The following is a 21,101-nucleotide window of genomic DNA, read 5'->3' as shown; positions in this document are numbered from 1 at the left end:
ACTTTACATTTTTTATTTATTTGTTAAGGTAACGGCCGTTACCTCCGTTACATATAAGGCACAGCCGTTTTGTTTATCCGTTACATTTACGTAACAGTTTGAAGTAAAGATATAAAATAGAAAATGAAAGAAAGATGAAGAGATTCAACATGCATGGAGTATAAGAGTAGAAGGTACTCAATATCAGGTTGTGAACTTGGTGATGGTGAGTGAAGAAGATATAGTGATGTAATACCCCAAAATATTTAATATGCTAATTGGACCACGTGTCCAGTTTTGATTCGCTAGAGTGGAGATATCAGAAGAATTTTTGAAAAGATAAAGTAAATAAGTTTCAAGTAGGTCGGTTTTGAGAAATTAACTATGAGAAAATTAAGGTTATATTTCAATTCTAAAGTTAGAATTGGAATTAAAAGGAAAATTGTCAAGAAAAGCCCAAAATAAAGTGCAGGGACCAAAGTGGTAATTTAGCCACTTTGTGTCGAAAATGGAAATTAGAAGATTTTGACGGAAAGTATAAATATCGAGCTTCGTATTAATTATCGGATATAAATAATACGTAACGGTAAAAGTTTAAGAGTTTATCGATTTAGTTATGGACTAAATCGAATAAAGGAAAAGTTTAAAGGATTAATGATAGTAAGCAAAAAGAATAAGGATCAAAGTGGAACTTCAGCCAAATTATATAAGAAATGAAATATGAAAGAAGAGATCAGAAGAAGAGAAAGCTCCAGAACGTCGAAAACCCTCGACCACGATCGTTTCGCCGCCGTTTCTCCGTTCGACATCCGATTCAAGCGATTCAAGCGGCGATTTCTTCAGAACCGAAAGCTCTATCATCTCCGGCCATCAAATTAAGGTAAGAGGTCGGTTTTTGGCATAAAAATACGGGTTTGTTGGCTGTTTTGATTAGGATCGAGTTTAGGTTGAATTTTGACGTTTTTGAAGTTATTATGGTGTTTTTGAAGAAACCGAGAGATGGGTATTGAGTATGGGTGTGTGAGGCACGTCGGAATGGTGATAAAACCCCGGAAATCGACTTCCGGGGAGCTGTGCACGTGGTGCACGACCGTGCACCACAGGTGCACGAACGTGTACTGGAAGTACACGAACGTGTAGTGGAAGTACACGAACGTGCACCTAGCAAGGTACACGATCGTGTACCTAAAGTACACGAACGTGCACTTTTCATGGTGCACGAACGTGTACTGAGAGTACACGAACGTGCACCAGTGAGGTGCACGAACGTGTACTTGGTTACACGAACGTGTACCTACCGAAGGGCACGCCCGTGCACCCTGACTCACCCCATGCGTATGCAACTGTAATTGACGCTAAAGGACGAATTTTGGACTTGGAAAGTCATTAATCTCGAGATTAGCTCGACGTTTGAGATAAATAACAATAATGGAAAACATCAAGGACATTAAGCGATTCTCAATTATGAGATATGGTATTCGCTAAGTTATCTCTACGACTAGAGATATCGAATACGTAAATAAGTATAAAATCAAATTAAATCCCAAAACTTAAAAGTATTATACGTATAAGAATGCGAGAATCACGTCTAACTATTAACGATTTATCAGACGTGTCAGCGAGTAGTGGAGTCAGTAGAAGCGGACTAGCGAGGGCATATCATTTCATCGACCATATTTGTGATTGGATTGCGGTCACAGTGAGTTGTACTTTTACTTTCATGTATTATATATATTAAAATTATTTTATGAAAATATATATACTGTTTTCACGCATCGCATTATATACAATTGATTGAATGTTATATGTTTAGTTAACTTCTATATGTGAGAACTAGTATGCGATCCGAAGAAACTAGCTATCTATTGGGTGTCAATAGGCTGTGTGATCACCAGTATCGAGTCAGTCTAGTATGTTTGCATTTGAGAAATGACTTGACACAGCTGGGAGCTGATGATGATTATAAAATTTACGATTGGGTTTTTGATACGAGTGAGTACTCGGCTACAGTGTAGTCTGTAGTCCCCGTATCTAGTGGCTGGGCCACCAGCGAGTTGGACTCGCGATTGATATTTACGATTGGGTTGAATGATAATGATTATTCGAGAAATGTGTCGCATGTTAGGATATTAGTTTCGTACGGATCAAATACATGTTTATATGTTTTATATTATTGTTTCTTGAAATGCGATGCTATGTTTTTATGATAATACCGTTAGTAAATGCACACTCACTCAGTATTTCCCCAAATACTGATCCCTCACCTTTGATGTCTTTCAGGTGCTTAGTTTGTGGACATAGCTAGAGGCCAATTTTGAAGTCCAGAAGTCAGCTGTGTATGTTTAGTATCTGACTTCTGTGAATGCTGCAGTAGTGGTCCCGCGTTGACAGAGTCGTAGCCTAGACAGCAGTACATTTTTGATTGTGCATTTCACTTGCTGTCTTGTTTATATGTTTTGATAGGCTACGTATAATATGATTGTTCACGGCACCAGATGCCGGTGATAAGCTTGAGACACTAACTGATGTATGTAGTACCGCGAGGCCAGTTCGTACAGGGTACGGTAACTAGAGCCCGCGAGGTTTTAAACAGTTAGTGTATATATTTGGTTATATGTTATATATGAGTATTTGCTTCCGTTATTTGTTGTTATTTGTTTATTATTTGCGAAAAATTAATTGTGGTTTGAGGCTTGCTACGGGTTCCGGAGCTACCACTCCCGTTCCCTAGCGCCGGTTGCGGCTCAATATTTTGGGTCGTGACAAGTGATTTGTTTATCTAAGAAATAGAAAGGAATTTAAAGAATATGATTGATTTGTTTATCTAAGAATTAGGATGGTAACACATGGACTATTAATATGCACACGTGTCACACTTGGAAAAGAAGAAATAGTGAATAATAGTATAATACCTTGAAACTTCAACTCTATAATAAATTTACGAAGAAATGATCATTTTCACTCCCGAACTTGCGTCAAAATATTAAAAATATTAAAAATTGAAAAACCGGATCATTTATACCCTGAACTTGTATAAACCGGAAAAGACCCTTTTGTTGGCGTGGCGCTTTAATTGGAGAGTGAGGTTTATAAAAATCACAATTAACTTTAATCAATCACACTTAAATACTAATTAATTATAATCTAAATCCTAATTAAAATAAATTAAATTAAGAACTTTTTTTTAATTTTTTTAAAAAAATTTAAGTCTCGGACGAGGAGGAGGAGCCTCCTCGCCTGAGATGAGGAGTTGTTGCTACGGTGAGGAGCATCAGCTCTTCGAATCCAAGGAGCAACGAGGAGCATCTGCTCCTCGCAAAAAACGAGGAGCAATGCTCCTCGTGAAGCTGGGTCTGTTCTTCCAGAGGAATATATTCTTTTTACTATATCCTGAGTTACTATAAATTGTTTTTTTTATTATTATGTGTTAAAAGCAAAAAATTAAAAAAAATTAGAACCATTTTAAATTTTTTTACTATCAAAAACCACTTTGCCAACAAAACTATATTTCAAAATCGGAGAGTGTACTTCACTCTCTAAGGTGAGAGTGAGGAGGGCGATTTTGACAAAAAATATACAAGTTCAGGGTATAAGTGATCATATTTTCCAGTTTTGGACTTTTTTGATACTTTGACGTAAGTTTGAAGATGAAAGTAATCCTTTATTCATAAACTTACTATTTACTATTTACTGAGTTATTAATAATTAATGCGATAAATTCAATATTTCATTAACTTTTTTCTGCTAGTTTTAAATTTAAATAATTAATTTTATTTTTTAAAATATTTTATTTAGGTAAGTTAATTAATTAGATACATTAATATTAAATTAATTATTAAATTATCTACCAAAAAATCAATTAATTAATTATATAAAGAAATTAATACAACAAGTAATTGTATTTTAAATTTTAACAGCATGTAATTATTTTACAAAATAAAATTATTAAAAAATTACTCACTCAAATTAAATTTCGATTATAGTATAAAATATTAAATAAAATATGTATTTTTTTGTACAGTCTATTTTATTAGACATTGTATATTTAAATTCCATTATTATTATTTTAAAATATGTTATTTCCGCATACTTTATAAAAAAATATTTAAAAATTGTGTTTCGGAAGTCTGTCACACAATATTATGGCTGTTATTAATACGTTACTGTTATATACGGCCGCGGCCGCGACTACGGCCATTACCGTAATTTAAATCCATGTTTCAGACAGGCCAATCTCAATATTCACTAAGCAATGAGATACTAATTCTTCAAAAATTAAAACCAATACTATTGTCTAAAATATCAAGATCAGATACATAAGCTATAATTGAATAAAACTGAGAATATCAAAATCCATTGTAACTGGCAGATTTATGCTTTTGAGGGACCCCACCCTTTTCTCAAAATAAAGAATTTCCTATACATGCATATTTCACCCACAAATAAAACTAAACAAACCTTAATTAATATAAGGCCTAATCACTCAAAAAACCCTCACCTTTAAACTTTTTTTCAATTCTACCCCGACGTTGAAAATTTGTCAATTTTACCCACTTTTGAATTTTCCGTTTTCAATTGTACCCCAATATTTTAATTTTTGTTAATTTTTTTACTTAAATGATGAAATCATTCAATTAATTAAGTCTAAACATGAAATTAAATTCTTTTTTATTCAAAAAAGTACAAATAAGTCCTTTATTTTTAAAAACTAACTAAAAACCATAATCAAATTAACACTAATTTAAATTCTTAATTAATTTAACTAAATTTAAATAAATTTTAAAAATATATAATTAATATATGCGAGACATGTAGAATATTTTAAACAAATTTCCAAACGCAAAAGACGTTAATTTAATTTTTCAGGGTACAATTGAAACACAAAAGTGCAAAATAGGGTAAAATTGACAAATTTGCAACGTCAGGGTATGATTGAGAAGGGGCTAAAAGGTCGGGGTTTTTTAAGACATTAGGCCTTAATATAAGTTGTGACACTCATGTGTCAAAATTATGAGTGTGTCAAAATTCAATTTACAAATTTGACAATAGAAAAAATTGACAATAATATTATAAAAATATTTACCATCTTTCTATTTTAAAATGAAATGTTATAAATTAAAGTTTTAACTAATCAATTCAATTGAAAAAAATAGTAAGTTATAATTGATTTTTAGTTATTGATGTTTATTAAATTTTAAAAAATTATATATATTCAATAGTTTATTGAGTTTTATGTAATAGTTTATAATTTAATCTATGTATTTTTTTTTGTATTTAGTCAATTGTTATTTTTTAATGAATTTATGCCGTAAAATATATAGAGATATTATAAAAAAATAAAAAATCATAAGGAGTTAAATCTAATAATATCAATTTGTTAATTATTTGACTCAATATCTAACAATTATAACTTTTTTACTATCATATTAATACTAATATTATTTAGCTAAAATTTATTTATTTTATAACTTTCTTACTATTAATATTAATTTTATTTTCTTAAATTTATCAAACTTTCTTATAAAGTTTGAAGTTTTGAGTAAATGAATACTGTATTATGTGAGAGATTCTTAGGTAGACTCAGTCTACCACGTCATCTGTGGACTAATCTATTATATTATGACACGTCATTAAAATAATGGCAATATCGTAATTTTACTTATTACTTATTTACACTTTTGAATAGTAAATTACGATAGTACCATTATTTTAATGACGTGTCATAATGTGATAGGGTTTAGTACACGGATGACGTGGTGGACTGAGTGTACCTAAAAATTTCTCGTATTAGGTATGCTTTTATGCAACTACATTAACATTTTATTTGCATTTGCTCACCAAATTCAGAAACCCAACAAAATAAGGCCGGACTTGGCAGGTTTTACTAATTTTTATGTAAGCCTTTGGATTTTATATTGAGAAAATTACACCAAATCACCCAAAAACTCAAATCTTTATGTTAGTGACCCAGCTTTTTATTTTTTGCAAAAATCCCTTTTTTTTAGAAATAAGTTTCTATCTCTACCTTTTAATAGTTGTCTTTCCTATTTTACCCATATAGTGTATTTTAACTATGGTATTTCTATTACACACAATTATTTTCTTTTTTATTTATGCATGCCACCTATTCATGCGGTTATTGTCCCCACACTCCTCACCACTGCTATCCATCCAATTCTTGTTGTTCAAACATTCCATTTTTGTTGTTCAAACAGCTCATTGTCCCATGACCATTAAATTTGGTTTTTGTTAATTATTTCCGAAATTATCACCCAAAAACTCATAAATCCCATTTTATACCTTCCAGACCGCGGAACTGTTCCGCGGTTTGTGTAAACCGCGGAACAGTTCCACGGTCTGTCCTACGTGGCTCCTCGCTGGAGGAGCCACATAGGCAAAAGCAAACCGCGTAACACTTACGCGGTTTGCATTGCCAACGTGGCAAACCGCGTAAGTGTTACGCGGTTTGCTTTTGTGCAGCCAGAGAATTAATTCCCTGGCTGCACTGATTGGGAGAAAATTCTCCCAATCATTTAAAAAAAAAATTAATATATTTTATTTATTTGAAAATAAAACAATCTTTGGTTAAAAAAATTATACGTTTTAATTGTTGACTTTTTTAAATTTAAAACAATTGAATTAGTTAACTTTTTTAACATTCTACAAAAATAAATTTATAAAATACTACAAAATAATTATATTAACAAATATTCAAATATAATTTATACTTCATAACAATAACATATTTAATAAACTAAAAATTACAAATTAAAAAAGATTACTACATCAGATAATAATGTACAAAGTACAAAAAAGAAATCACCTAGGAGTCCTATCGTCATATCTGCTAGTGACCGGGAGGTTCGAGCGCAAGTTGTTTCTGTTACGGTTCGCCCGACGGCCTGTACTGATGGTGAGGTAACGTCGACCTGGGCGACCATCACCATCTCCCTCTCCTGCATCGGCGTCCTCGTCGTCGGCTCCGTCGTCACCCTGCTGGTCCTGGGGAATGGCCGTACTCGTCGTTGTTGGTGGCGGGGTAACAAATTCTCCTTATTGGCGGAACATCATCGCCTCCATGCTGTCTAGACCTAACCAACTGCTACCATATGACAGAAAGTCTGTAGTCACAGGTGTCTGTGGAAGTCCCTGTGAAGCTGGAAAGTCCTGTGTACCCTGTGAAGTTGGAAAGTCCTGTCTGTGGAAGTCCATGCTGTCTAGACCTAACCAATTACATTTACACATTAATCTATTTTATTTTATAATACATATTTTTTAGAATTTTTAACTAAATCTAACTATAATATTAACTAACTACATTTGAAATATTATTTTAATCTAAGTAAACATCATTTAAATCTAACTATATTCAATAATTAAAAATTAATATATCTAAAATTTTAAAGACTCACCCGATAATTCCGCGCCAAAAAATAATATTCCGCGCCAAAAAAATAATATTCCGCGCCAAAAATAATATCCGCCACGAAAAATAATATCCCTTTCCGAGAATAGACTCCGTAAAATTTTCTTCACAATAAATTAATCTCTCTAAAACTCTCTAACCTCTCTCTAACTCACTCTTTTTCTTCTTTTAGGTTGCGTGAAGAATAAGGGGGAATGATTTCCCCCTTATATAGTGGTGTAGACCGCGGAAAATTTCCGCGGTCTACAACCACTCGGTCAGAGGGAATTTATTCCCTCTGACAGGGAATAAATTCCCTCTGTAAACCGCGGAAGAGTTCCGCGGTTTACAGTGACGTGTCACTGTAAACCGCGTAACTCTTCCGCGGTTTACAGTGACGTGGCTCCACCTGCATCCAGGTGGAGCCACATGTGCAGACCGCGGAACACTTCCGCGGTTTACCCCAAACCGCTTAAGTGTTCCGCGGTCTGTATGATATAAATGGGAATTTTTTTTTAATCTGGGGTTAATTTAAGAATTTTGTTTAATTTTATAAATAAAAACGTCATTAACCCCATTGTCCCGCCAATTATCTAATTAATTATCAATATTTAATAACAGGTCTATTATTTTTTACTCCTTAAAATATACTACAATAATTATGTGTAATTAAATTTATATTAAATAAATATAAAATATTATTATAAATTGATAATTAATTTAAGGTAATAAATTTTAATATTGACTAGTCCCCCATGCATCATCTGCTCATCTATTAATTGTAGTTATATTTTTTTAATTTCGTATTTAATATTTTTTTACAATGTTATAAATTATAAGTATGGGTCACATGTCTATTATTTTCCATTTAATTTTCCTTTCTATTAATTTTTAATTAAAATATATTTATTTTAATATATAATAGTAATTTTATATAAATTTTGTATTAAATAAATTGATATATTATTTAATTAAAACTATTTATAACTAGATATGTGGTGGTCTGACCCGCTATGGTCAGTGCAAACTCGGTATAAATTTGATGTCAACTTAAAGTAAATAATTTCAATTAAGACCACATATGTGTATTCTTTGAAAAATAGTGTCATTTTACATTTAAAAGGTGTCGTTTTAATTTAAAACAGTGCCTTTTTACATTCAAAATGGTGTCGGTGTCTTTAATTGCAAAATTTTGAAAGTTCATTTACCTTTTTCCCGAAATTAAAAAATTATATTACATACCAAAAACACGCGAAAGTTGGTGATTTTTTGGTGCATTTAAGCCTAATAAATTAATAGTAAACTGAAAGTAAACATTTTAAAATTCCTCGTAGTGGTCGGTGTAAACTAACATAAACTCAATATGAACCTAATATCAACTCAATGTGAGCTTAATATAACCTCAATGTAAATTTAATATCAACTCAATATAAACTAATCTAAAATAAATTTTTAGTAAACTGATTATAAATATAAAATTAACTTACTATAATTGAATTAATTTATTAAAATTTTACACTATTATAAATTTATAAAGTGACAAATAAACTAATAGTAAAGTAAAAGTGATTTTAAAAAAAAATCTAAGGTGGTCGGTATGAACGTAATGTAAACTTAATGTCAACTTAATATAATTTTTTTAATAAATTTTTATAAATTTAAAATTAATTTGATATAATCAAATAAATTTCTAAAGTGACATATAAACTAATACTAAATTGAAAGAAACTTTTAAAAAAAATTCCTAGTGGTCAATGTAAATTTAATATGAACTCAATATAAACCTAATGTAAACTCAATGTAAACTTGATATGAACTTAATGTGAACTTAATATCAACTCAATGTAAACTGATTTTAAATAAAAAATTTAGTAAAATAATTATAAATTTAAAATTAACTCACTCTAATTAAATTAATTTATTTAAAAATTACACTATTAAAATAAATATATAAAATGACAAATAAAGTAATAGTAATTAAATTGAAGGTAAAATTGTTAAAAAATATTATATTGTGGTCGGTATGAACGTAACGTAAACTCAATATCAACAATGTGAACTCAATGTGAACTTAATGTGAACTCAATATAAATTCAATGTGAACTTAATGTGAACTCAATATAAATTCAATGTCAACTTAATATCAGCAATGTAAACTCAATGTCAAGCTAATGTCAACTCAATATAAACCTAATATCAAACCAATGTAAACTTAATGTCAATTCGAAGTAATTTTTTTAGTAAATTATTATATTTTTGAAATATAACTTAATATCAACTCAATGTAAACTTAATATTAACTCAATCTCGACTCAATGTCAACTCAATGAAAATTTAATGTCAACTCAATGTCAATCCGAAATAATTTCTTTTGTAAATTATTATAATTTTAAAAATTAACTTAATATGAATTCAATGTAAACTTAATATAACCTCAATATATGTAAACCAAATATCAACTCAGTATGAATCTATTGTCAACTCAATGTAAATGTTAATTCGAAACAATTTTTTTGATAAATAGATGATAAATTTTAAATAAATTGAGTCTAATTAAAATAATTTAATAAAAATTTATAATAGTAAAAATAAATTTATAATAAACCTGAAAAAAAAAAACTAATTAAGTCTTATCAAAAGTAAATTAGTTAAATAATTTATTTCTCTTAATTGATAATAGGTCCATTCTTAATAGGTAGACTATAAAACAAACTGAACTATTAAATCAAAGTATTAGCAGTGATAACAATACATCTAATTTAAAATCAACTACCAATCATAAGTTAAACTCATGGCACATGATTAAAAAAATTCATGTTGAATTTAATGGGAAGATATTATCTTTTGATTTACATATTAATTTTAACAAAATATCACCGAAAAATTCAATTTTTAAAATGTGTTAAGAAGACAAATAATTTGATGAGAATTTAATATGAAGTTGGCAGATACAGCTCAAAGGCAACTTTAATTTCAAAAAGATTAACAGGCAATTTTAATTAAATAAAAATATATTAAATTCAAATTTTTCAATTAGCCAAAATATATTACATTTAATTAGTAAATTTTTTAAAGATAATTTGTTTGCAACTACACGTGCCTGGGAGACATTTTTAATTTTTGCCTGCGTGAACAGTTATAAAAAGAGGGTTTAAAAGAAAATAAAAAAAAGAGTAAGTTTTTGCTTGCAGTGTAGATAACATGTACGTGTTTTAACAAATGAAGGGCAAGGTTATCCTATTCTATTATAAATCCAACATGCAGTTAATCAACCACTTTCACGTGTTTTAATTAATGAAGGGTAAGATTGTCATGTTCTATTATGAATTCACTTATTTTTGGGGTATGAAGGATTAATAGAAACTTTTTTATTTCTTTGAGAGATTTTTGCAAAAAAAAATATTATGAGTCACTAACATAAATGAGACCCTCTTTTGAGGGATTTGCGTAAAAAAACCCTTTTATATTTGCTACATAATCCCGGCCTTTACACTCGATATATGTGGGTACGAACCGGACTTTTTTGTGCTTACATGAGTACTAACAAAAATATGCACGGGCATTTTCCAGGGGCTCAGGCTAAGCTTGGAACTCAAACCCGGCCCTAGGAGATAGGTCTTGGCAAGCAGACCGGATAACCAGACCCATGAACATCTAAGTCAAACCGATCAAACAAGAATTGCGACAAGGGAACAAATCAAATCCAACGTCCAAGTACTTATAATTAATAGTAATTTTGAAGGAAAACAAAGCTTTAGTAGTAAATTGAGTCAAACAGTTGATCTCTAAGCTAGTACTAGTCCATAAACAACTTCGGACAATGACAATAACGAGTGTGCATCTGTAGATATATGATAAGCTTTCGATGTTGTAGTAACTGAGAACAAATATGTAAATGACTACTTATATACTTGTTACTTGACATCATTGTCTCTAACTATCTTTTTTTTTCTTCTTCTTCTTTGCTCGTTTGCAGAGGATTTAGGGTTTAGAGGAGGCGGCCTCTTAATATTCAATGAAAATGTTTTTTACATTTATGATGAGGGAACATTAAAGTGAAAGAGCCATGATAAGACAAATGCAAATACCATGCAAGCAAGTAGAAAATTAAGAAAGCGGTGGCCGCGCCAGAGGCTTCGTGTCTCTGAATGGGGTACTGAAGCTGAGACTGCAGCTGCTGTTACAGCATTACTTGCCTCATTTGATTGCTCTATTGTTTCATTCTCATGTATTCCAACAACATTACGAGCAATTGAATTACATATCTCACAAGTCCTGTTCATGATATCAAACAAAGTCAATAAATATGAAAGATCCTAATACATAAATGAGAAATTTTTATTGATAGAAAGACCTAAATCGAGCAACTACAATATTCCTAAGTGGTGAAATGAAAGTTACAATTAGGTAAACTATGGATATGCGATCATATTTTCAACTTTTAAGATTTTACACTACTTCTCAACTTTGCACTCGATAAACTGATATTAGAAAAAACCGCAGCAGGGATGTAAAGAAAAGCAGAAACAGTTGATGTCAATTTGCATTAGCAGCATTACAATAAATATCTTAAGGCTAAATAATGTAAGCAAGAATACAGCTAGCCGAAAAATAGGGGCATCAAACAAGTCACCGTTTATCAAGTCAAGACACAACAACTGCTCGGATAAAGAATCACAAGAAATTAAAAGCTGAAATATCGAATGCAATTTCTGACCACTACTACAAACAGCATGTTTTTTTCTTTTCATTACAAGCCGACATGGATTCTAAACCAAGTAGTTTCATCTCGTGTTCAATTTCGAGAAAAAAATTCCCCACCGGATCCCTTTGCTATGTCCTTCATAGTTCCTTCTAATTAAAGAACAACCAATCTAAGTGTATAAATAACCATTTGCAAGCATCTCATAAGAATCGCAAGAACCATCTACCTAATTTTAGAATCATTTAGTGCGCATACAAAAATCACCTTATACTCGGTATTTCAAGTCAATTTTCATTTGCCAAAATGTCTGGATCTTCATTTTGCAAATTAGTATAATAATTCTATATGGTGGACTGCTTACAGTAAATAAGCATCTATAACAATTATAAATGTCCACATCAACAAGAGTCAAATCTCCATACTCAAAAAGAAATGTGAGTCATAAAAGAGCAAAGCAAAGATTCCTAAACATGGAAAAAAAGAAGACAGACTGGCACTAAATTGTCGGTGCAATTAGACATATCATAAGAACTAGAATCTTGATGTTTTGCTTTACTTTTTCCATAAAATTGTTCTAATGTTGGACAAAATCTCTCTTCATTTCTTCAATATTAAATGATCAAAAGTTAGCTAAGTATTAACCTCTTGTATAGTAACTCAGACTCCCTATTGGCAGACACTTATCACCAACAATTCTTGAATAATTTAAGTGAAATTTCACTAACTAGTAACCTAGTAGCATGTACACTTCACTCGATCAACATTTTCGGAAACATGTCTGACACTTAGTGTTTGGACACAAAACTTCAGTTTTAATAGAAAACCTTAAACCAGTGTCGTTTCGCCTTCGCCTTGTCGGTGTCCAAATGTCCCGTTTTCCCGTTATGTGTCCGTGCTACCCAGCTAGTAACTAGATTAACTAACTCTATAAACAAACTATTACAGGGTAAATTCACCATCTTTTGCAAACAAACAAAACCAAATATCACCAATTTTAATAAAATAACAATAATCAAAACAAAAAGAAAAGGAAAAGGAAAAATTTTACTATGTACTTACTTGTTTCCTTTGATTTTGAACCAAGCTTCAGCACATTGTTTATGAGCAGCACCTAAATCATCCTTACAAGAACAACCCAATTGAATAGGAATACCGGATTCATGGCTATTACTCTCTAAACCCAAATGACAAATCCTACAAATTCTCTCAACAACACCCAAATGCAGTTTAATTTCAGACACACCAGTTTCAATCTCCACAGAGCAATCAGACACTGATGAAACTCTTCTCGAATCATAACCAACGCCATTGTCTAGAATCTCAAGATCAGACACACAAGAGAAACTATAATCATCAGCTGTAGTTGAATAGAATTGAGAATAACAAGACCCGTCATCTTCTGCATCAGAAAAACATGTTCCATCACTGCCCTGTTCTAAATCCAAGTTGTGGGGTATTTCTAAAGCTGACATTTTTATTGGTTTTGAAGAACTGGGTTTTCTTATGGATGACAAAGAATCAAACTTTCTTATAAAGTTTGAAGATTTGAGTAAATGGGTACTGTATTAGGTGGGATTTTCTGCAACTCCATTAACATTTTATTTGCATTAGCTCACCAAATTCAAAAACCCAACAAAACAACAAAAAAATTAAAATATTTACATGTAAAAGCTTTAATTGAATGCTAACTAATTTATTAATAAGTGAGGAATGAATGAAGATAGAGAGAGAAGGTGTTTTTTTGGTCTTTGAGAGGAAGACAAGAGACTTTGGACTATGAACTGACGTGAAATTTCAATGTTAATTCAAGGAGATTTCATTGAATGACAAAAGTGGGAAAAATATATTTTATTTAATAAAGTTAAAATTAAAAGACAAAGAAGAATTAAAGAGATGTAGAGAATTTATCCCATTCCAGCGCACATTAATCTGAATGTAAAAAATTTAAAAATGTTATTTTATAATTAGAATTGTTCAAAACACCTTATGGTAAAAAAAAAGACACGGGAGGATTTGGTGGTGTTGGGATGGAATCCGGATTCTATATCTTTAATAAAATTAGAGTGTCGTTTTGTTTTTAAATTTAGGCAAAAATACTTAAAACACCCCACCTTTGACTTTGTTTTCAATTGCACCACCACGTAGGAGAATTTTCAATTACATCCTATTTAGAGTTTTCAGTTTCGTCTGTACCCCAATCGACTAAAATGACATCTTTTCATTTAGAAAAAAGTCTAAATTATTCCTTCATATATTAATTTATTTGTATTTTTCAAATGAAAAAAATAATGATACAATCCCTATATTTAGTTGGTTTTAATAATTTCATCCTTAAATTAATTAAATTATTAATTTTTTTTTATTTTAGGATACAGATGAAAACTGAAAACCTTAAATAGGGTGCAATTGAAAATTCTCCTAGGTAGTGGTGGAATTGAAAAAAAGTTCAAAGGTGGGGGAGTTTTCAGTATTTTTGCCTTTAATGGATTGAAATGTCAATTGTATTTATACATTGTTTTAAAAAAATTACTAAAATTTTATTTTATTTTTATATCTCTATATCATATTTATTCTTCACACTGTTTTAAAATTAATAAAAAAACAGAAGATAAGATGACAAATTCTAGCTAAAAATATAATAGAAATCAAAATTGACAATTAAAATGGACCATCTAAAAACAAAATTTAACAATTAAAATAGAAAGAGTAATAATTTTTCTGATATAATTTAAAATTTATATAATAAATAATATTTTATAAAATGGAGCATTTATGTAATTTAAAACTCATGATTATTTTAAATGTTAATTTAAGTTATAGTTTTTCAAAAATAACTTTTTAGAAATGTTTATTTTAAAATAAAATAAAAATAAAATACCCAACAATGTTATTATTTTCTATTTTTAACGTCAAATTTAAACCTTTATATTAGAAGCTGAAACATCGAAGCCACCGGTTAATTGGGTTGGATCGGCGGTTCAACCGTTGAATCAACTAGTATAATTGCCAATTCAACCAGTATAACTACTAATCCAGCCGTCAGTTAAACCAATTAAGTAAATTATATATAAAATAATAAATTTATACATGGTTTAACATCAACCGAGTCGATCACCAGTTTACCGACTATTTAATTTGGGTCAACTAGTCCAATCTGATTGGACTGTATTTTTATGGGCTTCTTATCCAAATAACCAAGATTTGGCATATATTTAGTTGGGTTAATATCATAAAAATTCATCAACTTTACACGTTTTCTCATTTTAATCACGCAGTTTAAATTTTCTTATTTTCATGCACAACTACCACTTTTTCTCAAATTTATGCACCGTGCTGAGGTGTCACGTCTCTATTGGTGTAATTCGTTGAGATGGGGGTCATTTTACACCAATAAATGAGTGCAACCTCAGCACCATGCAAGAATTTAAAAAAAAGTGATAGTTCGTGCATAAAAATGGAAAAATTTAAACTGCGTGATTAAAATGAAAAAACATGTAAAATTTGTAATTTTTTTACATTAACCATATTTACTTTTATATGCATTAGAGTTTCATATTCCTAAACTACCACACACGAAAAATATTATTACTTTTATACTATCACTATATATATAACACTAATAATAAAAACTCACATAATTATAATTATTTTTTCTCTCATCGGCATCAATTTCTCTCATATCTCTCAACTTATTTCTTCAATCTCTCAGATTTCACAGACGCCTCCAACTCTTTCAGATCTGTCGCCCTCATACATCCCTCTCAACGCCTCCGTTTGACATCGCTCCAAGTCTCATTAGTATTATTTCTCTTTTCGCCGTTGTTGGTGCTGAAGATTCGCACAACGTTTCGGCGAGAAAAAATGTTGTTTATGATATTGTAAAATGACTTCTTTTTGTTGTTGTTGCGTTACTTCTTATTGTCGTTTTTTATTTTAATTTTCGATCTGAAATTTATTGTTATTCTTATTCTTCTTCTTCTTCTTTTAGATCTACATTTTATTTTCTTTTTTACTGTTTTTATATAACATTAATTTTTCATCATTAAACATATATAAACATTAGCTCTTCATGTTATATAAAATAATTTTGTGATTTTATTAAATAAAAATCTGTTATTTCTGCATTTTTAATGTGATTAGTTGTATTTCTGCGTTTTTTTTATTCAGCAACGCGATTTTTTGATAATGGTTAATTGCTGAATTATTGTAATTTTCCAGTGTTGTTGATTTTATGTTAATATCAGTTAACATTTGTTTGGTCTTATCATTGACAAATAAGAAAATATTATCCGTGAAATAAACTAAAAAAAATAAAAATTTAACTGAGACTGGATAGTGATATGTTAACATTGGAAAGAAGACGAATAATTATGTTGAATTATTACACTGTTAAAGTGTTGATGTTCTGTTGATTTTATGTTGATATTTTGTTGATTTTAGCATTAGTGAAAAAGAAAATAATGATGAATTATTGTAATGCTACAGTGTTGATTTTGTGTTGATTTTGTGTTGATATTGTGTTGATATTTGGTTGATTTTAGCATTAAGAAAGAAAACCACATTATACGTGAAATAAAATAAAAAACATTAAAATTAGAAAGAAACAATGTTGAGAAAATAAAAATTAGTATAAAAAAAGATTGAAAAAATTAAATTAGTTAGTATATTACATGTTACTGATTTTGTGTTGACATTAAAACTGACGAAAAACGTTAACAGTAAAAAACTAGATTACTTGAACCATTAACTAAAATATCTTTTGTTATTTTGCTATTTACTTTATATTTTTGAATGAATTATCATTAACTTTTATTGAGTTTAAATTCACAACACATGATCGCAGAGACAGCGATACTGAAAATGGGCAATAATTTAAACTAAATCAGTAATTGAAGCAGGATTTAAATACAGAGCTCCAAATTATGCATGTGTTCATGATTATAATAAATGACACTAGATTTGAGAGCATTTTTATATACACACTCATGCATTCAAATTAATGGCTTCCATGAATAGTTTGAATGTTTACCCCTCCCACCTTTCTTGAACTGTACCAATGCAACCAAAGAAATACAAATTCCCAGAAATTCACGGCTTTGTTATTCCGTAATCAAAAGCATTCAGGCCTTGGTAATAATCAGAATGTTATTCTATACATCACTGAAAGCAGGAACTGATTTCAGGGTCCCATGGTAACTAGAAAATGTTGTGGAGCAACACCTGTTTCTAGAGTGTGCAAAAACATAACCAAACCGAATAGCCAAATAATACGGTTCAGCTTGACCTTATTGAAAAAATTTAGTTTTTTTTTATTTTGGTTCAGTTTTGGACGTAAGAACTTTCAGTGAAGTTTTGGTACAAATCGAACCAAACCAAAAAAATCAACCATACCGACAATTTCTCTTCGGTTCAGTTTGAAATTTTAAATCCTTATAAGCTCAGTTCGGTTTGGTTTTGGAAAAATTTCAAATTTCGGTTCAGTTTGAACAACTGATTGCACACCCCTACCACCCCTACCTGTTGCACCTTTTCTTTTCTTCTTTCTGGTTATGTTATTATCCATGGCAAGCTTTTGAAGAAATTGTAAGTCACTCAATCACACAATGCCGAGTTGAATTCCGAATCTTTTTCTGAATCATGTTCTATCCGCTTGCAACACCCTGTTATACACGAAGATGCAATTGCTCATGTCAATCCAAAACCCTAATGTTAGCATGGCATACAAAAACGGAAACTGATTTATGCTCATGGCATATCGGTTACTACACCCCTTAACCTGCTCTTCTCTTCATCAAAAGGGAAATCACTACTTCTTCTGCTTTCTTCAAGACGTCTCACGCGCACTTGAGATCCATGAGGAGTTATCCTGCTAACTGTTTCACCCATGACTCTGACATTGTTATTCTCCAATCCACTCTTAAGCCAAGCAAGGTTACTAATATCTGTGGCTATTGCAGCTAACTCGTAGCTTGAAAAAGATGGGGATTCTAAGAAATCCACAAATTCTGCGCCTAACAGAGTATTGTGACGATCACTGCCTTTTTGTGCCTCACAACAGCCATGGCCACAATGGTGAGGAACCAGCTGCTCGTTGTAAACCCAATCATGAAATTTATAGATCCCATCATATGGTGTTGAAGCTTGAAATACGGGTTCATTGACTGGAACTGGCCTTAAACATGGTGAAGCAACTTCTGAGCCATCCATAGAATTATAGACATTGAATGCACTGACACGTGCCAGAGGACGAAAAAGAGTAGGCACTTCTTTTGCTTCATTAATTGATTGAATCTGTGACGCTGCCATTTCTTCACACCGATCATCTACGTTATCCAGAGAGCTTACTTCTTTTCCTTCCAATGATTTGGAAGAACTGGCGTCCCCACAAGAAAGAGTTTCTTCAGATGATGCTTCCGCTTTGTCCACGCAAGCAACTTGGTCCATTTTTATAGAAGAAAACCTCTTCCTGTGACGCTCTGTACCCTTGCGTCTTAGAGAGGAGTTCCAATGGTTCTTAATTGAATTATCTGTTCTCCCCGGAAGAAGTCTTGCAATAACCGCCCATTTGTTTCCATGGATTGCATGAGCTGCAGCTATGATGCGATCCTCCTCATCTGCAATAAATTTAGTTCATAAACCTTGTTCACTACGAAGCATTATCACATTGGATAATTTTAGCTTTGCAAGTAGAAACACATAAGCCTTCCAAAATAATTATGTCTCAATTGAAAAAACAGAAAACACATTCTCCTTTTACGATATCAGTGCTCGAGTAGAGTTATTAGGGTGACACGACGTTGAAGTTAGGTACACACGAAACAACAAAACCTGATCTTAACAAAATAGAAACTAGTTTAATGTCACTCATCGAGCATCAGAATGTACGCGTGTCTGTATGAACACATCATAATCTCACAACCCTTCCATGATTATATTAGTACAAATGCAAGGTCGAATAGCTATTTCAACCCGCACCTATTCCACGAACCAAACCAAACATAGCCTATTAACTTAAATAAAGTTTTCAAAATAAGAACTTGAACTAACATTTCAACAATTTCACATGCATATACCAATTTTCTAACTTATACAAAAAATCAAATTGGCATCACTTCAGACTCACAATTATCTTAATCCAAACCCTAAATTCATTAAACAAGTAAAACCCAGAAAAAAGATTAAAACTTTTACCAGTAAAAGGCTTGCGTTTAACAGCTGGATCAAGCTGATTACACCACCGCAACCGGCAAGACTTTCCAGATCGGCCGGAAATGCCACGAGCGATTAAAGTCCAATTCCTCGCGCCAAATTTACTAACTAATCGGCCAAGAATCGCGTCCTCTTCAGGTGACCATGGTCCTTTAACTCGGTCTTTACTGCACGCTTGATTGTCTCCTACTGCCAATAATATGTCGTCTCCACTGGCGGCGCTGCCATCTTCTCCGCCACCACCGCTGCCGCCTCGTCCCGAATTGGCGCCGTCGATGTCGATAACTGTCTTCATGTCAAAATATGTGTTTAGTTAAGTGCACGAGTCAAATAGTGGTAAAACGACACTGACTAGGGATAATAGCTTTTATAGGCTAATGTTTTTGTTTAATAGGAATTATGACGCCTCAAGTTTACTATTTTGCATTTACATCCTAGAAAGAGTAAGAGATTTATTGAATTTCCTTTGTTAAACGATATTACTTCTCAAGAAGTTAATATTCAGTAACATAAAAATCTATATTAATTATATTTTAATGATTCTGAATTAGGTAAGATATGAAAGTAATAAACTATAAAATTTATATTTCTAAAAAATTACAATTTATTTACGTATAGAAGTTATGGTGGTGGTTCTTAGGATCAACTATTTGTAACGTGTTTAGATATTTAATTTTAGACGTTTTATATGTGTCAGAATTTATACTATCGTCTTTTTTATTTGAAAATCAAACAATATGACCATTTATTTTTGTTTCCATTAACATGTCATTTTCTTAATTTTTGATGTTAGTCAACTAAGTCAACAGATTTAATAAAAAATATTACATTTTATACTTTTAAATTTATTTTTGATATAAATATAAATAAAAAAATATATTTTATGATATTTAATGGCTTAGTAAATCCAATTTAGTTTGTTTTTTCTTATATTTAAATTTAAATTTAAATTTTTTTACTTCATTTATTTTTTTTAAACTAAAATATATATACTCCTTCCATCTCATAAAGATAGAAAAAGTAGTCATTTTTTATTTCATAAAATAGAAAACATAATCATATTTTATGTTTATTTGAAATAACATTATAAAATACCCTCATAATTATGTTGTATGGGTATTAAATGTAATAGCTCCATAATGATTCACTCTTAAAAAATTTAAAGGATATTGTAGGAATATTCTAATAAATTAATAATTAACGAGTTTCTTAATTCTTGTGAAAAGGCTACTTTTCTATTTTTGCGGGACAAAGAGAGTTTATTTTTTTCTAAAAGTTAAAACAATAAAAAAAATTAATTGAAGTCATTAAATCATTAAATTCTATAATAATATAATTTTATTTATGCTAACAATAAAACTAAACGGAAGAATTAAAACGTTAACGAACCTAAAAGTGGAGGATCATATCTCATAACTCACTGAAGCATTAGCAATTCAAGATACCACGTAACATGAAGACAGAGAAAAGAGGTCAAACGGATTATCGATGGGATTTACAAGCTGTTCGTTCCGACACTCAAGTCAGTTTAGTGAGGAAAAGAAAGGAAAAGAGAAAGAAGAAGTGTAAAAATGGTGAATAAATTCATGGTTTGGACTTAATATGGTTTATACAGACCCACTTGTCCAATCGTTTAAGATTCCCCATCCTTGGTACCCCACTTTCTGTTAACTGAGCTGGCAAATGTTGTTATGCCTTCAAATTGTGTGTCAGGTGCATGCAACGCGAGGGACGTTCTTGTGTGTTAGAGAATCTTCTGTGGTTCCTTTTGTTTTGTTTGGCGAGTATGCTCTCCAAGCTATA

The 21,101-nt window shown here is 30.9% G+C and overlaps 2 protein-coding genes across 2 annotated transcripts; both read right to left on the bottom strand.

Moving 5' to 3' along the window:
• Positions 1-11,081: 11,081 nt before the first annotated feature.
• On the bottom strand, positions 11,082-13,918 carry LOC126669510 (uncharacterized). The gene is made up of 2 exons (XM_050362998.2): positions 13,149-13,918; positions 11,082-11,659 (listed from the first exon to the last, which is right to left on the bottom strand). Exons 1-2 carry the CDS (start codon positions 13,559-13,561, stop codon positions 11,419-11,421), a joined length of 654 nt encoding a protein of 217 aa, XP_050218955.1. The 5' UTR covers positions 13,562-13,918; the 3' UTR covers positions 11,082-11,418.
• A 3,248-nt stretch (positions 13,919-17,166) lies between these two features.
• On the bottom strand, positions 17,167-19,637 carry LOC126665883 (transcription factor MYB1). Its single transcript, XM_050358818.2, has 2 exons — positions 19,281-19,637; positions 17,167-18,703 (listed from the first exon to the last, which is right to left on the bottom strand). Exons 1-2 carry the CDS (start codon positions 19,591-19,593, stop codon positions 17,835-17,837), a joined length of 1,182 nt encoding a protein of 393 aa, XP_050214775.1. The 5' UTR covers positions 19,594-19,637; the 3' UTR covers positions 17,167-17,834.
• Between the last annotated feature and the right edge of the window lie 1,464 nt (positions 19,638-21,101).

This window comes from Mercurialis annua, linkage group LG1-X, assembly GCF_937616625.2.
Source record: "Mercurialis annua linkage group LG1-X, ddMerAnnu1.2, whole genome shotgun sequence".
NCBI lineage: Eukaryota > Viridiplantae > Streptophyta > Magnoliopsida > Malpighiales > Euphorbiaceae > Mercurialis > Mercurialis annua.
The sequence above is the reverse complement of the archived record's forward strand: the minus strand, read 5'-3'. Positions and strand labels throughout refer to the sequence as shown.

Excerpts from the sequence above, each read along its gene's own strand:
- LOC126669510 (XM_050362998.2), bottom strand. The coding sequence starts at position 13,561 with ATGTCAGCTTTAGAAATACCCCACAACTTGGATTTAGAACAGGGCAGT. Across the intron at positions 11,660-13,148 it reads TTCAAAATCAAAGGAAACAA|GACTTGTGAGATATGTAATT; the intron begins GTAAGTACATAG and ends TATCATGAACAG.
- LOC126665883 (XM_050358818.2), bottom strand. The coding sequence starts at position 19,593 with ATGAAGACAGTTATCGACATCGACGGCGCCAATTCGGGACGAGGCGGC. Across the intron at positions 18,704-19,280 it reads TAAACGCAAGCCTTTTACTG|ATGAGGAGGATCGCATCATA; the intron begins GTAAAAGTTTTA and ends AATTTATTGCAG.